Source organism: Dryobates pubescens, chromosome Z (assembly GCF_014839835.1).
Source record: "Dryobates pubescens isolate bDryPub1 chromosome Z, bDryPub1.pri, whole genome shotgun sequence".
NCBI lineage: Eukaryota > Metazoa > Chordata > Aves > Piciformes > Picidae > Dryobates > Dryobates pubescens.
This window is the reverse complement of record NC_071657.1, coordinates 125,375,798-125,397,957: the sequence shown is the minus strand read 5'-3', so window position 1 is coordinate 125,397,957 and position 22,160 is coordinate 125,375,798. Positions and strand designations below refer to the sequence as shown.

Sequence of the window (22,160 nt, the reverse complement as noted above, 5' to 3'; positions counted from 1 at the left end):
ATTTCTTATGCCTTGGCAATAGTCAAAAGTATAGGCACAGACAACTAGACCAATGCCTCTGAAGTACTGAGCACTCATGGGTACAAGTGCCCTGTGTGAACAGCAGTTTGCATCCTTGTTACAGTTAAGCTTCATAATCTTAAACACAAGCTTACTGGTTAGAATGGTTCCTGAAAATATAAACTTACATGGTATTGAAAAAGCTCAAATTCTAAGTGATTCAAACTGTCTGTTGACATTCTACAGCAGGAGGATAGGACTGGACACATTGTTTGCACTTTGTGGTGGGAAAGAACAGAAGAAAACCTGACCCGCAGCACTGCACCACACTGCAGCGTTTCTGGGAGGATTAGTATGCACAGTGAACCAATAGTGAATCTGTTTCTTATGTCCTTGCAGGTAAAGCTGTAGAATCTCTGTACAGAGATTTTGTGGACAGCTCATTTCTGGAAGTGTTTAAGGTCAGGCTAGAGGAGGCTTTGAACAACCTGGTCTAGCGGGAAGCGTCCCTGGCCACGGGTTAGTGGCCACCCACTGAAAGTAGGTGATCTTTAAGGTCCCTTCCAACTCAAGCCATTCTAGGATTCTATGGTTCTGTAATCCTCTGCTATGTGAATGATACAGGGAACTGTAATGTTGCTTCAAATGAGAGGAGTGGTACAAACTCTGAATTTGAGCTATATGAAAGTCAGAGTCTTTGCTGCCCAAGCTACAGGTAGCAGCACATCCATAAAGCTTTATGCCAGCTGCTCTCAACAATATGAAGTTATCCTGTTGTAACAAACCATTCATACTCTGGGCTGAGAAAATTAACCTTCAGAGCTTTGAGGCAGCTCAAGTTCCTGCATTTGCAGGTTATCAAAGCTGGTGGACCAAATTATTAAAATAAATTATTTGGATGTCATGTCTTTTATAATAAGCAAAACTAAGCACAAGCTTATGAAAGTCATTTCTTCTGTAGCAGGAAAACAAAGTGAGACAGGGTTTGATGGGGAAGATGAGACAGTACAGCAGAGAGCCCTGGCCCATGGCTCACATATGTCAGTTCCATGGATCGTGCTCTCATTGTCTCAGGTAAATCCAATTCAAAAAAGGACATTCAAGAGAAACATTTTCAGAAACAGTGTAGTTGTCCCAAAGTGCACAATAACCATATGAATCTCCAGGTCACTCCCCAGATTCTTGAGAATGGCATTGTGCCTGCTGAATCAAAATGCCAGTAAACACAGTGGGTTTATGGCACTCCTACCGTTAACAGGACCCTAGAAAGGGTGACAGTATCACAGATAATCTCCATCTTCTCCATTCTGTTGCCCAGCATGATAATGACAATAATCCCAAGGCAACCAGAAGGCACAATGTAGAAAAAAGCTTGGTTATTCAGCAGAAGCACATTTAATGAGCACCGTGTGTGTCTGAATAGACAATTATAGACTAACGCTAGTAAGAGCATGCAGTTACTGCCAATGCCAGAATGCATTACGGCTGCTGCTGTTTCCACTGCAGGTACTCAACATCTTGAATGAGTAGTTTTCAAATATTTCAAGATACTGAAACAAGGTTTAAAACAGAAGATGATCAAGGGTTACCATTCTGCCAAACCCCAAATTAAAGCATTTAAATATACTTGGTGAAGTAAGGCTACAGATCATTCAAACTGACACACAGCACACAACTCCCAAGAAAATTCCACTATCTAGTAGCTGTTTAAATTACAACAGCAGGAATGAGTGTGTCTTTCTGTATGTGCATATGCACATGTTACTTAGTTTACAAAAGTTACATCATTTTCTCCCAGTTTTCCTATGCTGTTAAGCCAACAAGAGCAAAACAAAAAGATACTAACCTAGGAGGTGGCTTTCCTTTTGCTTCACACTGTATTACAATATTCTCTCGGGGGTCAACAATGTAATCTTTTGGAGATTGCTGAGTTATCGTAGGAGGTTGTGACACTTCATTATGGAATATAAGAAACAGAGAATTTAACAATATTTTCAAACTATCAGTGAGACAGTTTTGTAAGCAGAGAAAGCAGAACTGCAATTAGCAAGCACATAATTGACAGAAGAGTGGGATTAAAGCGTCATTTGTATTAGGAGGATGAAGCCCTTTATTCTTGTAAATCACTGTAGCCATACTAACTTCCAGCTGGGCTATGCTCACACACAGATGAAGATCTCGGCCAAAAAGCTTCGTAGTGTTTCTACATGCCAAATTTCAACAGGTTTTGGCAAAACCAATGTATCCTGAATGCAAAGTTGTGATATGTAAACCCACACAAAATGGTTTCTACCACATGGAAGCAAAAAAAGTACAAAGCTGTGTAATATCTAAATATTTTATGTGTTTTGAAATTCTCTATGGGAGTAAATTTTTCACACATTTATTGTGTTCAACATTTTCAAGTAACCTACAAAGCGTGCTTTAGGAACTACTTTTCAGGAGTAAAACATACATGATAAATTAAAAGACTGCAAAACAAAGGACCAAAATAGTCACTAGTTTCCAAATAGATGAAACATGTAGGAAAAGTCTAATACTCGTTCTCCTTAAAAAATCCAAGGACAATAAAGTCTTGTCAATCTCCCCAGTGTCATGGATTGAACTGAACTTGGTGCTGTTATTGATACCATGCTGCAGTCATGCCAGCTTCAAAAATGAAAGTGCTAACTGGAGTCAAGTATTACAGGGCTTGAAGTTCAGATTGCAACATGGGAGGCTTCCTGTTCTGGTTTCTGCTGCTGGGTTCTTCAGTGTTGGCTCTTTTCTGCAGGGATGGCAGTGAGGCAAATGGGAGTGCGGTAGAGTTGCTTGTTTTGGTTTTGTGTTTTAAGCTGGGTTTTTTGTCTCCCTGTATTTCATGGCACTTCTTCTGCAAATAGGCTAAGCATTGTATTATTAGATCAATTAGATTATTAGCTAAGGTAATTATTGTATCTCATGTATCTCATGTTATATTAAACTCTTAACTGCTTAAAAGAGGAAGGCAACATTTTTACATGATGATTACTTCTTGAGTATTTCTTTTGAGAGACGTCAAAGACAGTCCTTTTCACCCCTCTCAGAGGCAGTTCTTGAAGTAAGCATGTCAGATACTTACTTGGAAAAAACAAGTACGCTCTGAAAAGAGACACGACATGAACACTGCCCAACATCCAGGATATTCCACCTGATGGACATCAAAGACCTGAAGTCTCTACTCCTGTGCTATCCTGAGAGCAGAGCTCAGTTAGGAGATGGCATAAATGATGCAGGCTATTTAAAAAAAAAGTATCCACTGTTTTTCAATGATATAAAGGTACCTCCAACTCAAGACATTTAAAACAGTATATAAGTGCACATACTGCAAATTAATTTAGTTTGTATCCAATATGTTTACTCCTGAAAGTAGCAATAAAACATTGCTCGTGCTGATATTGAGTAAAGATTTTAATGCTCAGGTAGCACACAATCGAAACTCACGCCATTAATTTGTGATTTGTGTACAGTAGTATTTTGTGAACACTGCATGCACAAAACATCCAGCTACAGCAAACCAAGTAATCAACAAAATGTCAGAACCACACATTTTTGGACTGCAAATTCAGTTTGCAACACAACTGCTATTAATTTTCAGCAGCACACAGCCTAGTTTTTGTGGACAGGAACTTACATTCTTCTAGGAGTTTTGCTTTTATTCCCCCATCAGAATCAGCAGTTGAATGGACAAATGGAGATTAAAGAGAAAAATTTGTTAGTTAAAAGAAAATCAGCATTTTTGAGAGGGAGGATAAGCATCTCTGAAAAGTACATTGGTCACCATTAAAAAGAAAATATTTTAAACATGTAATGCAGTAACTCATGCAGTAGTGCTTGAAATTCCAGCCACAATTTCCATTGTGTCAAGGATTACTACATTTATCCATAGTTCATGTTATAAGAAATGTTTCTGAAGTGTTGACTTTTTAAGGGCAACCATGGTATGTGATTTTGGTCTTGCAAGGACACAAACCACTGATACTGAGGAGACAGCAAATTAGAATTAAATGGAGTGCACTGCCCTTGTGCTGCAGTCAAAATCAATCCACCCATACAATCATATGGAAGAACAAGGAGAATGCTTCAGGCTAGAATTACTTTTACAAAGATGAAAGCACCTAATTCTACTCAACAAACGTGCAAACCCTTGTGGTTTGAAAAATAAGCAAACAGCAAAAAAGCATCTTGGTTGAAACATCTTTATTGCTTGCTTCAAATATTTTGCATACGTGTCTCCTCATCAATAATATTTTAAAGCCAGTCAAAATGCTTTTGGTTAGCTACACTGTCAGTCATCTTTTACCTACTCTGAGACACTGACAAGTAGAGGAACAGCTAACCAGAATAAAAACTAGAGGTTCAACTAATCAAGTATGTTCTCACTACCAGGTGTCTGTGGTGGGTATATGGAGAAGATCCACAGAAAATACAAGTTCTTCCCTTGTGCTGCTCTCTCAGAGTCCTTTGTAATAATTATTGATGAAAGCAGTAGCATGTAGTTTTGGTTAATATGTTTTTGGCTAAAAATTCCTGCATGTGACTTCATCAGACCCAGTAAAGTTTAGTAACATTATGTAGTAGGGAACATGATACATCTAAAAGGGCTACTTGTTTTTGTCTATTGATGTATTTATGGTTAATTTAACCTGAAATGTTGCTCTATACAAAAAAATTAGAATGGTGCACAATTTATATAGTCCCTAAGCTACAAGATGACTTTAAATCACAACTTTTAGTGTTCAAAATATATAGGGAGAAAAAAATAAGTTTAGAAAAGAAGACATTCATTCTTCAAATGTTTAAAGCCCTCCTTAAGCCACAGTTTATCGCTCTAAACACATTCATAGAACAACAAGTCTGATGTGATTCAGATATATTGATCTTGTTACAGAAATACGGGTCATTGGTTTGCAAACATGTATGGGGAAAAACCACCAAAGCACTTGCAATTTATGTCAATGATTAATAAAGGAAAACATGCATTTATGGAAGGTAAGAAGGTACAAAAAACATGGGGTAAAGAAAGCCAGGCAGATTAGAATTAGAGGCCATTTTACTGATGTATTAATCCATTAATTTAGCACCACCCCTAACGTTCTCTTTTCTGGTAATTAGTTTAACAAATGAATAGTCACTGTGAGGTGAAACATGGTTCAGTGAATTCTGAAAATGTGATCCTACTTATCTTAAGAAGAAAATAACAACCTGACACATGAATAATTTCATAAAATTAGCTATTAGGGCTCTAAAATGCAGCAGCCACCATTGCTTCCTTTGCAGCATGGAGTGCTACCTTCAAGGCTCCCCACCAACAGTTCGTTCTTAGACAAAAATTTCTGATCTTGTGATTTTATTCCCTTTTCTACAAGTTTCATCACTAGTTAATGCCAGAGCAGAGCACACATGCTTTTAACTTCAGGTCAGGTACTTAAATATCTTCAGGCAGTGCTTTGGAAATCCAAGACTCTAACTTACTCCTCTGAATCAGAAAGTAAAATGCTTCAAAGTGTCTGAAGTTTAGATATTGGAGCATCTTATTAGATCTCGTATCAGCTCCTGAAAATCTCTTAAATGAAGATAAGGGTGGATTGTTCATAGCAACCAGGAATTACCCTTGGGTTTTCAGCAAATTTTCTATATGATCTTCATTTCACAATTAATCTTTAAGTGGGCTTCTCTGCCCTTCTTTAATGTAACAAAATAAAAGTGTTCAATAAACACACATCCAAGTGTGAATCTATGTTAACCTTTCTAAAATGAACAATGTAAGTAATTTTATATGCACATTTTCTGAAGTCCTTCAGAAAATTAGTGTACATATTCATAATGTCCTGACTGAAGTGAGCAAACTCACTCCATATTTAGCTCCCTATTGGAGTTATCTTCATCTTCCTATACAGAAATTATTTAACTAATCTTCCATTATAGTACACTTACGTAGCAAGTCAATACTTACAGTCAAGAGGTACATCCAATGCAGAAATCATTTGGCACAAAAAGAGGACCAAGGAAGCTTTTCTTGCAGATACGCTCTTCTTTTTCATCATGATTTCAGGTATTGAGTAAATCACACTTGAAGAATGATGTCCAACTTCATCAGACTAGGTAGCCTAGGATAGTGCTGCAAATATAAACAATAAATCTAGTAAATACAATTAAAATAATATGAACATACTATGGGAGTTGAATGATCACATCTTAGTATTATGAAATACCAACAATCTACATGCAATTATTATACAGAGAGAATATTCACATTACACACACTAATGAAATCCAAGCAGAGATCCAGAAGTTCTTAGGATAACTAGATTAACACTTTCCTAGAAATCCAGTGAACAACTTCTATAACTTTGTTGAATGGAAATACAAATGCCTTTCCCACAGAGGATAAAGCATCAGTCCAGCTAGTTAAAAACCAGTATATACTGAAGATCATAGTCCTCTGAAGTAGATTTAGAAGATTAAAGTTCTCAATGTCCACCTAGTCTCTCTTTGAAACATCCTGCAAAATTCTAAGCACAATTTTGCTAAGTACTGTGGGATCTTCCTGCAGCTTTGTGCTAGGTATCTTAGTTTCTCCCAGCTCTGCCATGCTGCAGTGCTCATTCACATACTATATAGGAGCCTATGTTCCTATTCCTGAATTTTTGATTTCACTCTAAAGTTGAAATACTTTGCCATTTCTAGCTGTAAACCAAAATCTAATTAACTGGTAGCACACTATCAAATTCTCTCCTCCTCCTTTCCTGTGTGAAGAGATATAGAAATGAAACTTCAGGAAAATTTATTCTGTGAAATATGCTCAATTTTCTCCCCCAGCCAAGCATGAGAGGTCATATTAAGCACAGCAGAGTGACTCTGTCTCCCTCCTTATTTTTATGGCATTCAGGATCCAGTTCTAATTCAGAAGACTGTTGAAGGAGTAAAAACTAGCTGCCTGCAAGTCCCATCATCAGCACCAATGACCTATAAAGAGCTTTGAGAATGCAGATTAGAAATCCAAAGGGCGCTTTCTCAATAAATGGACACTAGCTTAAAAGGTATTTCCCAGATGCCAAACTGGTAAGAAAGTTCACAACAGTAAGCATTAATTTACCTTGAAAAGAGCACTTGCTCAGCTATGCCTGCAAATGTGAAACACAATGTTAGTAAGTCCACAAGGAGCTAAAGTTGCAATGAAGCAGTTGCCTTACAAATGTTACAGTAATTTGTGCTTCCTTAAGTTACTTCAAAAAGTGCATGCTAAGAATTTCCCTCAACCTTTAGGTCACACAAGAAATGATGTCTCTTAACTCCTGCTGTAGATGGTATTCGTCTTTGTAGAAGGCTTCTGAATACAGACTTGAATTGGAAACCAGAATTGCAGCTCAAGCTCTCATCCTGATTTAGCACATCACACTCCCTGAATCTTACTGTACTATCTACAACACAAATGTTTGTTTCAAATTCAAAACATCCCAGCAGGTTAAATTAGAGAGGTAGTGCTCCTTAGAGCTCTTGGGTACTGCTCACTGGGGCACAACACAAGAGGGCAAATTGCATAGTCACATTTAAAGCTATCTACAGTACTGCAGAACAGATTAAAACAACCGAGTGTTTGTCACAGCAGATTAGAAACACAAAATGCATCAGAAGAGAGAAGCAGATGAGGTGGTAAGCCTAACTCCAAAATACCCAGAAACTGGTTAAGGTGTGCTGTAGAGAAGCATAGCAAGTACTCAGACTTCCCTAGAAAAATAAACTGAAATTGTCTATATTTTAAATGGGCACCCTAAAGCACTGGGGGTTTAGCTGGGGAAGAGAAGTGTCTCTTCCATCCCACTTTCAGCATGTACAGTTTCTTGTGCTCCTGCAGTTAGTAATGGGAAGGAGAAAGGTTTCTCCTGAGAGTGCAGGAGAGCACTACAGCATGTTTCCTGAGGCAGTGCTTTCCACAAAAGCTGATTTTGTTCCATCCACTACAATTCTTGGCTCTTCTCCAGTTGAACTGTATTCTCACACATTGTTCTCTTGATCTTTAAGCCATCTCCTCATTTACAGCATCACTGTAATTAGCTAGGTGCTGTCTGTGCAATGTATTTGACCCAGAATTTACAGAATACTCTTTGGAGTTTTCTGCAAGTGAACCTTGACTTGTTTCTTCTATTGTTTCTTCTCCAGCAGATTTTCAGCTCTCCTTATAAAACCCTGAGAACCTGATTATCCACTTTATTGTCTTGGTCTTTCACTGTGTAAAATGAGCATTGCTGGGATTTGGGAGTATTTTAAAATTAAATTACATTCCCTTTGAACAAGTACAAATGAATATGCAGGCATGGTGAATCAGGGAGGTGCGATTAAAATGACTGTGAAAGTAATACCCTTGAGAAAATGCCCCACATTGCCTACCTCTGCTACTGAAATGTTCAGGTAGGGTACCTACTGAGTCTGCTGCTGGGATATTTGTATGCAATACAGAGTTCAACAGCCAGTGGGAATTACTGTGCTGAGCTTGCACACTGATTTTTGTCATTCTTCAGACAGGCAATGTGCCCAAACACTTTGTGATAGAACATATTTAACTGAAAATTATTTTAGGTTTGTCAGCACAACTGGGTGCTCATGTTGAATATAATCAAGACTAAATCTGACATAATTTAGTATGAATACAACAGCTGCTGAGTACAACTAAACATTGCTTTGACATAATATCTGCTACAAAATAAGGCCAGGCCTCTAAGTGCAGATCAGTGCAAAGGCTTCAATTTGAAAACCTGAAATATTTATACAGCAGATTGCCTTTTCCTCCAGCTAATTTGTTTAAGATCTATTGTAACACTGACATTTTGTCCCACCCTTTTCATAGGAAAACATATATTTTGACAGTTTATTTGGGAGTCTATTCACTGGTTTCTAACAAAATAAGATTCTCTGTACCTCCATACCTCTTACACACAACAAAATATCACATCTGTACTTCTGGCTGAGATGCTTATTGTGAGGAAAAACCAGGGACAAAAGGTTGAAGCCATGGTGCATTAAACAGCAGTTAATGAAAACATGAATGCATTAAACAAAGTATAAGAATATTTTATATATTATACATAAACAGATTTCAAAGGGAGGACTTTATGACAAAAGAACAAGGATTGTGTGAAAGAAATCCACCTTTTTTTGTTTTTAAGGTATTATTACTTTTTACAGATGAGCTACAGGAAGACTCAACTTGAAAAAAATGAAAGCACCAATGAATCTGAGGCAGACCATCTGGCAGAAGCACACAACACAGTTTGGTGTCAGTGATGTTTTGCTGTGACTCACATGTATGGACACTTTTGGCCACAACCAGCAAAGTCAAAAACGCTGAAGGAGCTAAGAAAACCAGAATGCATATAGAAGGGATCATTTAGGAAGCAGAATCAAAGATTCCTTATCATACTACAAATCAAATGGGACAGGGACCTTTTGTTTGGTTGTAAGAGGTTAAGAGCAAGTACATCACAGAATCATAGAACTGTCTAGGTTGGAAGAGACTTTCAAGATCCAGTCCAACTGTTAACCTAGCATTGCCAAGTTCAGCAATAAACCACGTCCCTACTTGCCATGACTACACATCTTTTAAATACCTCCAGGGATAGTGACTCATACATTTCCCTGGGCAGCCTGTTCCAACCCTTTTGCCTGTTGCCTGTTGACAACCCTTTTGGTGAAGAAATTTTTCCTAATATCCAATCTACACTTTCCCTGGTGCAACTTAAGGCTGTTTCCTCTTTTCCTATAATTTGCTACTTAAGACAAAAAAACCTGACACATCACAGCTTACATCCTTTCCCTCTGAAGGAAGTTTCCACATCATACATTGAATCATGTACAGACGAATTATGTTTGTCAAAGGTCAAAATCTGCCATGAAGAGGTAACAATATACATGATTGCTGAACACAGGCAGTATAGCAGTATAGCATACTTGACTACACTAGACTAGCACTAAGTACTACCAATTCCTCAGCAGGATATTAATAGAGGCAGACACACTCTTCAATGGGCATTTGAGAGTTTAATCAAGACACCAGTTGACAGAAGAAACATGCTTTTCCTCTAGCTATCTTCAACATAAGCACATAGCATCTTTGATTTCCTTGTAAGTACAGCTGCAAGAGGTATGAGGGAGTGTCTTGACTGGAACTCAGCCTAGTGAAAAGTTAAAGAAAGAATACTGTTCTGCAGAGTCCTATAGAATTCTAGAAAACACCACACTGCCCTCATCCAAATTATTCCTTTGTCAGTCCGTAACAATCTGTTACAGATATATCATACAAAGTCAGCATGGAGTACTTAATTGTCTTCTCTGACTTCCTGTTTATGAAGCTTAAGCCCATTGCTTTGGTTTTGGCTACATCTTACGGGCTCTGGAGACACCTACATAAAAAAGACTGGATCAAGAATAAACTAGTTTGACAGAACTCCTGAATTCAACAAAACTCCTAAGGACTAATTCAGATGCTGCAGGTACTTGCTACTGTTAGATGCTTACATGTCTTTAGCCATTTTTAAGCTTTTTTGACAAAGGCAGATGGCAAAGCTGTGTGTTGCACTCTAAATGTTCTTGGCAGTTCTATATACAGCAAAAAAATTATCAGCCTGGTCACGCTCCTGAACTCCCCCTACACAGAGAATTAGTCTTTTGGCTCCAAGACCGTATTTCAGCATTCACACTGGTCTCCTTCCCACTACCCAGACACAGTTTTCACTCTCTCAACTTTCATTCTCTATTTTCCACTATGGAAAACCATTAAGTCCTTGAAACTCCTTTATTGACAGTCGTGTATTAATACCTGTTAGCTGGTTGGTTACTCATTAAAGTCTACTCTGTTTCATTATATAGTTTGATTTATGTTTTTATTGATTAGTTTGACATGGCTATAAATCAAATGGTTTTCAAGTCTATTATGTTGACAGCACCACCTAATCAAATTTGTAATTTTATCAAGTATTAAAAAATGAAAATACTTTTTTTGTCAATCATTTGTTTTACAAGCCCTACTTTCCATAAAACTGTCTTGAGTGGAATTAATTTTGCTCACGGCCTTTAATTCCCTATCAGCTGAATCCCCAATCAGCTTTTTCCATATGTTCACTGTGATTTATATCAGGCTATATTTACCCTGCTCAATCTGCTTGTCTACTCTGAAACTGGGCAGAATACCAGCCTTCTTCCAGTCTTAAGAAACTTATTAAAATGAAAGCCGTGAGCCAGAAATCTCCCCACTGGTTCCTCTAGAACTCACAAGTGGAGCCATTGCACCTAGACCTTCCAGCTGAAAACATGCATCTTCAATACATATTATTTAATATCCATTAATCTATTATTAAAAAAGCTCTCCATCCTAACATGATGCATCTTACTTTTTCTTTCATCATGCTATTTGCACGATTGCAAAATCCCCCTCAAAATATTGTGAAGTAGCTTACAAGACAGGGCTAACCCTGTTTCTGTTCTTAAGAATTGGTCCTATAAAAATAAATCAAATATTTGTCTGCTCATTTCTTCCACGGCAATAGCCAACACATCTGCCTTAAGAACAGAAGCTCTTTCACACAGATCATAGTACTGATCACATCTGCATGGCCCCAGCACAATAAGATCCAGTTGCTTCTAGAGTAACTTGAGCATTGGCGACGGCTGAGGAAATAGCTTCATCGTCCATGAATTCTGTGCCGCTACTGAACTGCTCTTGTACCAGGTCATCTGACACCCACCCAGCTGATGAAGCCTTGCACAAGTTTGACTCCTCAGCCAGGACTGAATACAGGCATGAATACTCAGTGCCTACCTAAGCACAGTCAGCATCAAATCCGTCCTTTAACAGCGCTTTACTAGGCGTTGTGGTTTAACCTGGCAGGCAGCTAAACACCATAAAGCCATTTGCTCACTCCTCACCACCCAGTGGGATGGAGAAAATAACTGGAAAAAAAGTAAAATTTGTGGGTTGAGACAGAGACAGTTTAATAGCACAGAAAAGAAACCATTGGGGTGGGGGGTGGCTGAGTAGGCATACTAATAAAAGAATCAGAGTATACATATACAAAACAAGTGATGCACAATGCAGTTGCTCACTGCCTGCTGACCTGTGCCCAGATAGTTCACAGTATCACAGTATAACTAAGGTTGGAAGAGACCCCAAGGATCATCAAGTCCAACCTGTCTCGACAGACCTCACGACTAGACCATGGCACCAAGTGCCACGTCCAATCTCCTCTTGAATACCTCCAGGGACGGTGACTCCACCACCTCCCGGAGCAGCCCATTCCAATGACGAATGACTCGCTCAGTGAAGAACCTTCTCCTCACCTCAAGCCTAAACCTCCCCTGGCGCAGCCAGGCACTGGCCTCTGATCAGCTTTTCTGCTAGTTTATACACTAGGCATGATGTCATATGGTATGGAATATCCCTTTGGCCAATTTGGGTCGTCTTTTCTGGCTGTGTCTCCTCCCAACTTTTGGTGACCCCAGCCTCCTCACTGGCAGGGCAGAATGAGAAATTGAAGAGTCCTTGATCGCTGCTTAGCAACAACTAAAACGTCAGTGCATTATCAACATTATCCTCATCCAAAACCCAAACCACAGAACTATACCAGCTACTGGGAAGAACATTAACTCTGTTTCAGCCAAACCCAGGACATTAGGATAGGGGTATAAATGAAGATACAGCTGGTCAGGTAATTTCATAAGACATCACTCCAGCAGCCAGTAGTTCCCACTGAATGGGAGACAGGAAGAAACCCCGGGGCTTCAGGTCAGCTGTGACATGTTCCACACTGATAAGTCACAAGCAACCTGAATCTTGCCTTGTTGACTTGTTTCTGAGAGTCTGGGTTTTGTTTTGGGTTTCGGTTTGGTTTGAATTTCTTCTCTCTATATATTTTTCCATTTTGTGACTTCCTCCCTGCTGCTACCTGCAGCTCATTGATAATTCACTACAAACACTGAGATACAGTTGAAAAAAGGATATAGGTCCTTAAAAGCCTTATTTCATCTTTCTGCACTAAAAGTACAAGTGCCACATCCTAGGAGTGCCCAAAAGTGCAGAGTAGAAGAAATAACTAAGAAGAGAGTTCAAATGCCTAATTAATGGCCGCAGGTGAGCCTGTACATTCAGTCATGATCCACAGACTTGAATAGCCTTGTGAGAGAAGCCACTTTAGTGTTGATTTTTAGAAGACTGGCACATGGCTGATCTGTCCTTTTACAGCTGTCTTATGTATTCCCTGAGGACCTATTCTGGATTTGGCCCTTCTGAGGATTTAAACAGAGGAGCACTTATTTTCTAGATCCTGCAGAGATTAAATCATAAGCTGCTTTGGCTGGGGCGATTACATACATGGCAGAGCAAAGCTGTGGATAGCCCTCAAACAGGGAGGTAAGCTTGTAAGCCTGGCAAGTTCAGAGTGAAATCAGCAGCTGAACTGCTTTTTCTGATTGCAAATTTAAACTCAGATGTCTCATCCTGCTCGGGTGCTACCTAGTGTCCTAAATTCTTCACTGGATTCAGTCTTTCCCCCTCCTGTTTTTTTTTTTACCTCCTCATTTACAACAGATGGAACAGAACATAAAAATAATGTTTTAGCACCATTTATTTCAGTAGCCCAAATTAGAGTCACTACAGCCTGAACAAACATGCGTCATCTTTAATGCATACTTTGCTCTCTTTCACAGGCTTGGTTGAAGTGCTTGAATTTAGCACACCTCGAATTTGCTGAAGACTTTGGGTTTACACAGGTGAGAGTAGAAACACAACTTGCATAGGCTTCGGCAGACATGGTTTGGCTTGAAGTCAATATGCTGATCAAGCAAAGTAAAGAATTCAGTTTGATTATTAAATTTCTCAGAGTTTGAAATCATTCTGCAGGAATGAGAAAAAACAAATTAAGAGAACACATTTTACAGCACTTGGATGTTAAAAACAGGTACCCACATGAAATTAGTGAGGGACCATCCCAGTGGGCTGTGGAAGAGCTTCTGTCTTGTGGCCTCTGAAATGATCATTTCTGCTAAATGCAAGCCAACCCATTCGGCTTCCCCTTCTGGGCTGGCAAACTCCTGGTATTTATTGCAGATGGCCTCTCTCCTGGACGGTTAATTGGGATTCATAGCAGGATCCTGGTGTGCCAGCCGCAGCAGCGTGGTTTGCTTCAAATCCATCCCCAGCTTTGAGCACGCACTGGCCTTTGGACTTTTGAGGATGCAGAAGTCAAAGCCTGGGTATCACTAGGACAGCTCTTCAGGCTCTGACATTTTTATCAGTATGTAAATGATACAGCTGCTCATAAAGTCCTCTTTCAGAAGATCTAATTCAGACTGAACTTCAACAAGAGAAAGGTTTTCAAGTAGGCCAGCTTTTTCCCTCTAAAAGGTTTTGCAACAGAGCAAAAGAGAACTAATGGGAAAAAATATCTCTGAATCATCAGACTGTTATGACAGCTATACTGTACTGTGCAAACAGAACCAGAAGGAAAACTGCAGAGTGGGCAGAAGGAAAATGCACTATCATCCTGAATGAAGACTCCCAACTCAATGACTACAGTTAGTTCCTTATAAATATGCAAAAATGATGCTCAGCTGAATTACCCCCTGAAATGTTAATTTATTTACCCAGGAGATATGATGAAAGGGCTTTTTTGCCTTTTCTTCCCCCCCAACTTCTATTTCTTAACCCACCAGAATTCAGAGCAGGGGCTTCTAGAGCTCACTTAGGAGAAAGTAATATATTCTGTATTACTCTTCTTTTTAATTACTTTCCTTGCATCCCTACAGCTAACCCCCAAAGCACTATCTGTCCAGAAATATTCCTGCAATCCTGAGATATTCTTGTGAAAGGCAGACTGTGCAAAAGAGCAGAATCTGATTCAGACAGGGAAACTCCTCCCTGTGGGAAGTAGAGCAGAAACCACTAATATTACCATGAAATGCCAGAATAGTTATGCTAAGGAGGAGGTTGCTCAGAATAGGGACAGTGCCAGAAGCTGAGGACTGAGACATTCTGTCAGATATAAAACCCTAACAAGTACATGAACAAAGGAGGCTAAACAGCACGAGAGAACAAACTGTACAAACTCCAGCTAGCTGCCTTGAGTAGATTTTTTGGAGATGGGGGTTGGGGACCGTCCATATATGTGCAACATCTATTTAACAGGCAAAAGTTAGCATGTTTGCTGGTTTAGTTTTAATTAATTCTGTTTTAAAAGTTAAATCTGTTAGCTCTCTGCCTACCACCAAAAAATGAAATTACCTCAGAGCTCAGATACAAACTCATCTACACTTCAGAAATATCCCTCCTATTTTTTAAAGTGCTGATGATGTTCAGGATGATTGTACCTGTGCAAATCAGGTCTGGCCCTGCTTTATACAACCTAACTCATGCAGCCACTGTTCCAAACAGAATGATGTAAGACTTCAACAAATGAATCAACTCCTTAAAATTTGTTTGCAGGTATCACTGCATTTCATAACCAGGTCACCATGCCCAGGTACACAATTGAGGACCATACATTCAGAGATGACTTGTGCCCTAACAATGGTCAGAAAGGACTTGGCAATTTTAAGATTATCTAACTTTATCACTTCTCTATATGAGCATCCCTCACTCTCAAATAACTCATAACTACACATGCAGTGCTTTGTCACTGTCATAACACTTGTCTGCTGCAGCTGGCCACCTCAATTCTATAGATAAAGCAAAGCAGGGAAGGTGGGCATTCAAGTTTCCTTTTCTCTCACTGCCTTTTTTTTTTGCCCACAAATATTAACAATAACGTCAGTCCTCCATTAGGTGGCACATTGACCCAGATATAGGGCAGGGCAGGTGGTTCTCTAAGCTTGGAAGGGGAAAGAGTGAGGCAGACAACTGTAGAAGCAAATCACTGTGATGGGATCAAAAAGATAAAAAGGAAATAATACCTTTTGGATTTTGCTAGATGGAGGGGAAAGGCAAGAAGTAAAGAAAGTGTGCATATATTTAAAGGCATTAAGGTTGGAATTACTTTAAAATTGTACATACATAAACTAAGATGCAGAGAAATTGGAAGTATTCACCATGATATTAACATGAAATCAGAAAAATAATTTTCCAGCAGCACTGACAGCCATTGTCTGGAAGATGATGGGGAAAAAAAAACCTGTAAAAGCCTAGTGATTTGCACATGAATATTTGCTGCAGTTCTGCCCCCTTCTACAGGGGATTCACAGTGATGGATTATTTCAGCATAGATTTCACCTTTTATTCAAGGGCTACCAGAGCATTATAAATATTTCACTGAAAGAAATAACAGAATGGTGAAAAAACAGTGTTGTGGTAGCTAGGGAATATTTGAAAGCGCTAGGGTCTGAAGGCTTCAGATACTCCATGGATCCACTGTGGATCCATTATAAAGCAAACTCCAGAAAAATCTGTAATATACACAGATTTCAGCAGACTGCTGTGCCTCTTTCACTACCCTGACCTTTCAGTCTGAAGCACAAATCATGGGTTTGTACTCCCCACAAAGCTTTTCCTTTAGTCAGTTGGGGTTTTTTTTTGCCAGCCAGACATTAAAGTCAACATTTTTAGTTCAGAGTAGGAAAAGCGCCTTGGATGAAACCATCAGAAGCAAAAATGGTATTTTGGATGAACCAGCATTTCACCTGTTATTACCTCCCTCAGAGTGTACTGTTATCCAAAACTACTAAGGTTCATTCCATCTATTACTATGTTTTCTTTCATATTTATACAGATTTTAGCCAGTTTTACTGCTACTGACTGATAAGCTCCATCTGTCTAAACAGACAAATGTATAGACCCAGTGCTGTTCTGTTACATTAGTGGGCCAACCTCAAACAAGAGATATAATACACTAAACCTCATATTTTTAGGATTAATCCCTTATTTTGCTGGTGTTATTCTGCCAAATCTGCCATTGGCTTCATCAAAACTCTAAAGAGTTGTTCTATAATCTTTATTGCAGCTGATTCTGTTAAATCTGTGCTCCCCAGCCATTTCCTTGTATCTGCACAACCAAAGACCTCCAAAAAACAGTAATTCAAAAACAGAAATGAAAGGCTTATTTTTATGTGTTTCACCTTTATGTAAATGCAGAAAATTTCCCTGCCTTTATGATGTCAAAAGACTAATATGTCTTTTTAATTGAATGTACTGTTTTTAATGTATCAAACGCTGCAATTCAACTCTCACAATAAATCTTGCACTTCTAACAGTCTTGAAATACCATTACCAAATTGAAACCTTCTAAATGAGATGTTCTAACCTACATTCCCATATTGTTGTCCTTTCATTCAAAATGTATTTTATGTTAAGAATATTTTCAATTTTCCATTTGAAAGATCCAGAGAGGGCACTTAACACCCTTAACATAATTTTAGGTGCAATTTAAGAAAGCAGCAATAGGACAAAGCCAATAACTGGAGCCTGAGTGAGCTTTTTTATACAAATCATTAATTCAAACCTTTAGGGTAAAAAAAAACCTCATTTATTCTTCAAGAAGTTAATCCAATTTGTTCCCTAACTGGGAAATAGCTTTCCCTGCAGTTATCATATATATGTTCACTATTCATTAATGAAACAAATAAAAAAATAATAAAAATAATAAAATCTTACCCAGGATATTGTAACTATTATGTAAGTAAATACTACACTATGATGTGAAAACCTACATTGTTCACACATTCATTTGAATTTTACATTCACATTACCACTGAGGAAACAGAAGAAATTTCTTTCATATTGCCCTATCACAGAATCACAGAATATATCTGGTTGGAAGAGACCTCAAAGATCATTCAGCCCAACTCTCGACCCAGTACTGAAGGGTCAACACTAAACCATGTCCCTAAGAGCCAGGTCCACACACCATGTTTACTCCTGTTTTCTTTGGCTTGTTACAGCTAATTTATCCTTTAACTCAAGATTGCATAAGCAAACAGCCCTCATTGCAAAAACAGTTTGGGCTTTATTTTTTTTTGCTGTTAAACTAAGCTCTGTGTATAGAATAGAGTACAATAGAATAGAATAGAATAGAACAGAACTGAACCGAACCAGATTGGAAAAGATCTTCGAGATCATCAAGGCCAACCTATCACCCAACACTATCTAATCAACTAAACCATGGCATCAAGCACCCCATCTAGTCTCTTCCTAAACACCTCCAGTGATGGTGACTCCACCACCTCCCTGGGCAGCCCATTCCAATGGGAAATCACTCTTTCTGTGAAGAATTTCTTCTTAACATCCAGCCTAAACTTCCCCTGGCACAGCTTGAGACTGTGTCCTCTTGCTGGTTGCCTGGGAGAAGAGACCAACCCCCACCTGGCTACAACTTCCCTTCAGGCAGCTGTAGACAGCAATAAGGTCTGCCCTGAGCCTCCTCTTCTCCAGGCTAAGCAACCCCAGCTGCCTCAGCCTCTCTTCATAGGGCTTGTGCTCCAAACTCCTCACCAGCTTTGCTGCCCTTCTCTGGAAACATTCTGCACACTTACACGTTTGGATGAGGAAAAGACTTTTTTCCATTCAATGCACTGTTTAAAGTTTGTTTTGTCATTATATAACAGGCACATATGACATCCTCCCACAGAAGTAATGGAGAATATTGAATTGAAGCTTCCTCAAGGTAAATGAAAAAATAGCAATGCAAGAGGACAACATATTACAAAATCCTCCCTCCTCAAAACTAAAAGCAATGAAACTTCCTGAAAGTCTGCTGTTAGTACCACAAAAGCACTTTATTGCATAACTTGCAATCCAGGCTGCATGTTGGTACTAGCAGAGTGATAAGCATATTACTTTATCCACACTGCAGAATGACTACATTTAATAATTGAAAAAGAAAAACAGATTAACAACACATACACATATATAAAAGTTGTACCCCACAACAGGGCACCCAAAGAAAGGTCTGCTTTTTATGATAATATATCTGGGCACAGAAACAAGGCAGCATGATTTCACCCCACAGCTGAATTTATTTGAAAAGACACTGGGTTTATAATTATGCAACCATAACTATAGTTTTTTTGTTTTCTTAAGCTATTTATTAAATTTCTAGACATGCACAGAAAATGAATACCAAATTTATCTTCAATAATATGGGTACACTAAACACTAACTCTCACAGTACAATTATTGAAAGTTATTTCAGAACATTCTGCCAGTTCTAATTTTTGCACAGTTGTAATATCTAATGTGTGTGTTTCATGCAAATGAAGTACAAAAAAATAAAAATGCACATTTCAGAAGGAAAAGCTTCAAGAAACTGTAAAACTGAAGGCAAGACATTTAAAACGTCAAACCAAGTAACATTCCTAATTAGCTTTGATTACTTCAAACATTTGGCTATGCTTTATAGTTTTTATAAATTATCTTACTCTTTGAGGCAATGTTCAGTCAATCCAGTCATAGTTAGAATAACAGTGCATCAAGGCAGCTTGTCAGTCAGACCCCTCTCCTTTGCACATCTTGAAATATTGATCCTTCAATGAAAATACAAAGGGACTGCCCACTCGCCTCTCAAGCAACACCTGCAGGTGATACAGCCATATTAGCATAATAATGTTCTGGTTTGCAACATGGAAAGAATGTAAATTGCTATAAATCAACATTAAAGGCTAAAATTATTTTCTCAGCCAAGCTAATTTGGCTTTAGAGAGATGCTGTTGTCCGAAGATTTTTAATTTTACATTAAATTGCTTTACTGCTCATACTCTAGAGAAACCTTAATATAACTAAGACCAGAAAGTATTCTTTAATCTTTAATCTAAAATTAAGTTTTGCTGGTTTTTCAATTTATCCAGAGATTTAACACCACTTAAAACTGTGCTTTGGTTCTATTCATTTTAGTCAAATGTTATTTTAATTGGGCCTGTAAGGACACATAGAAATTACTGCACCACTTGGAAGAAACTAATTTTTTATCTCCTGTTCTTACATCTCTGAAACCGGCCTGGTTGTCAGTCTCGCCTTCAGGCATTATTCCCAAGGGCTCCACAGCTTGAATTCGTAACTCAGATTTGCTCAAAAGAATAATGTATCTCAAAGCAGTACTTCTGGAAAGCAAGACACCAAATTTTCCATAAAGTCTGTGGGAAAAAGTTAAAGCCTAAAGCAGGGCTCAGGATGAAAGCTTCACCAGGCACATGATGTGGTGAAAGCACAAGGCAATGCTACCCAGCATGTAGTTTCCTGATGTTTACAAGGGTTGACACTATGTATGTACACTACAGAATTAAAGGGCCTCCTCACAAAAACCAAGGTAGAACCTTAGAAAACCAGCTTTGAATGTTGTTAAGTTCTCTCCCTCCCCCATCCTCATCTCTCCCAAGCACGCTTCCTTTTCATAGACAGACAGATGCTGCCTTTTCTTCCTTCCTAAAACCTGTAAGTTAGCCAGGCATCACTGGACTGGTAGAAGAGCTGTTCTCTATACTGCTGAGACTTGCTGTCCATAAAAAAGGAGAGTGACAGGAAATAAAGTTCATCACAGGAAAAAAGACCCTCAGACTTTAAATAAGAAAAACCTACTTCATACTGAAGTAGTAGCTTTGCCATGGATTTTCTTATTGTCAGAACAATAAACCACTAAATTAATAATATCCTCTCACAGAGGGCTGTTACAATAGCTGAGACTGATAAAACCAGTCATCAAAACAAGGGCAGCCCTCTCTGCCTTGATTCCTTCCTTCCTCAACAGAAGCCTGACTCAAGCTGTTTCACTTTAAGGATTTGGAAGTATGTCACCATATTCTAACCTAAACAACAAGATAAATTATTAACTACATTCCACAATTAAGTTTGGTTCAATTTGTCCAGACAATATTTAAACTAAAACAGCTTCATTCCCCATCAGAACAAAATTTAAAGTATCAAATCAAGTTTCATCTCTAAGTGCATGAACAGAATGGTTTTCATATCAAGACAGATATTAGAAGCCACAAGTATGGTTTGTTGTTTTTTTTTTTTTTCTGTTGTTTCTTTAGGGGTTTTAATAATTTTTTGTGAGTTTCTACATTCAGACTCCTGTATCTTTTCTAACTCCATAATTCATTCTGTAACAGAACATGAGTGCTGTAAAAAGGAGTTGTCTGGAAGTATTTTTCATCAAACCGTGGAAGAGGCAAAGATGAACACAGACCTTTTCTCACTCTTCTCTAATCTTGCTAGTAGGTTCCCAGCACTAGACTGAGTCCAACAAATTATATGCATTTTGATATATAATGCTTGTTGCTGGGCAGTTGCCAGGTAAGATAGTAAAATTTCTGCTTAATTAAACCACATTCCTTTTTTCCACAGCAGCCAACAATCTTGGGTATTTTTAATATCACAAGATATATTCACACCAGTATATGCCAGGAAAAGCGTGATATACCTTTTGTTTAGTATTGAAAACCAGAATTTCCAGACATAAAGCCAACAGATGGCATGACTAAGATGCTCTGAACTTCACACATAAGCTTTCTCACATGTTTAATCTGAGAAAGTTTACCTAAGCCACTGAAGTGGTTTAGCAGAGACACTGAATGTCAGTGGGAAAACAGAAAGAGGAAGGAAAGATTCAAAGGAGATAAATATAGTTAAAACATTGTCTTAAACAAAATGAACGACCTCTGATGTATTTGGGCCAAGGCACTTGCACCACAAAAAAAAATGTACTGAGTGAAATTTGAGTCGAAAAAACAAATACAATTAAACCTGAACTGACTTGACAGCTGAGTAGAAATGAAGTTAGCCATAAAATTCCCTTTGCTACTGTAGTTTCCTCCTTTTTCCCAGCAATCTCTGTGGTCCCTTGATTGAAGTACTTTCTAGTAAAGTACATTTCAGTGCTTAATCTTCCCCAACTGCATGTATGAAAAAGGTGTGTAGAGACTAGGACAACCACTTTTCTTCTTTGTTTTTCTGGGAAGTCACAGAACCATGCAGCTAACTAATTTCCACAAATTAAAATAGAATCTGGCTAAGGGGGGAATATGGAGGAGTGGAATTGACTTGCTACACTCCCTCTTTTGCAAGACTGGTGCTTACACTTATATTTAACATTGCCTTTCACTTGAATGAAAAAGTTGCTTCTTTATTTAGGGGTGATTTTCACACCAGGCTTTCTCAGATTTAACGACAA

General features: G+C 38.5%; 1 protein-coding gene across 37 annotated transcripts in view; it reads right to left on the bottom strand.

Annotated features, from left to right (window-relative positions):
• The window catches only part of NRCAM (neuronal cell adhesion molecule), a 157,608-nt gene that overhangs the window by 65,266 nt on the left and 70,182 nt on the right, over positions 1 to 22,160 (bottom strand). For 20 of the 37 annotated variants that reach the window (XM_054178326.1, XM_054178320.1, XM_054178327.1 and 17 more), the window contains 3 exons: positions 5,975 to 6,139; positions 3,653 to 3,670; positions 1,847 to 1,952 (listed from right to left, as the gene is read on the bottom strand). In XM_054178326.1, coding sequence (XP_054034301.1) covers positions 1,847 to 1,952; positions 3,653 to 3,670; positions 5,975 to 6,065 — 215 coding nt within the window. In that variant the 5' untranslated portion in view covers positions 6,066 to 6,139. Of the gene's footprint in view, positions 1 to 1,846; positions 1,953 to 3,652; positions 3,671 to 5,974; positions 6,140 to 19,413; positions 19,567 to 22,160 lie in introns of those variants that run through there. The other 17 variants (XM_054178352.1, XM_054178346.1, XM_054178343.1 and 14 more) reach the window with 4 other exon arrangements.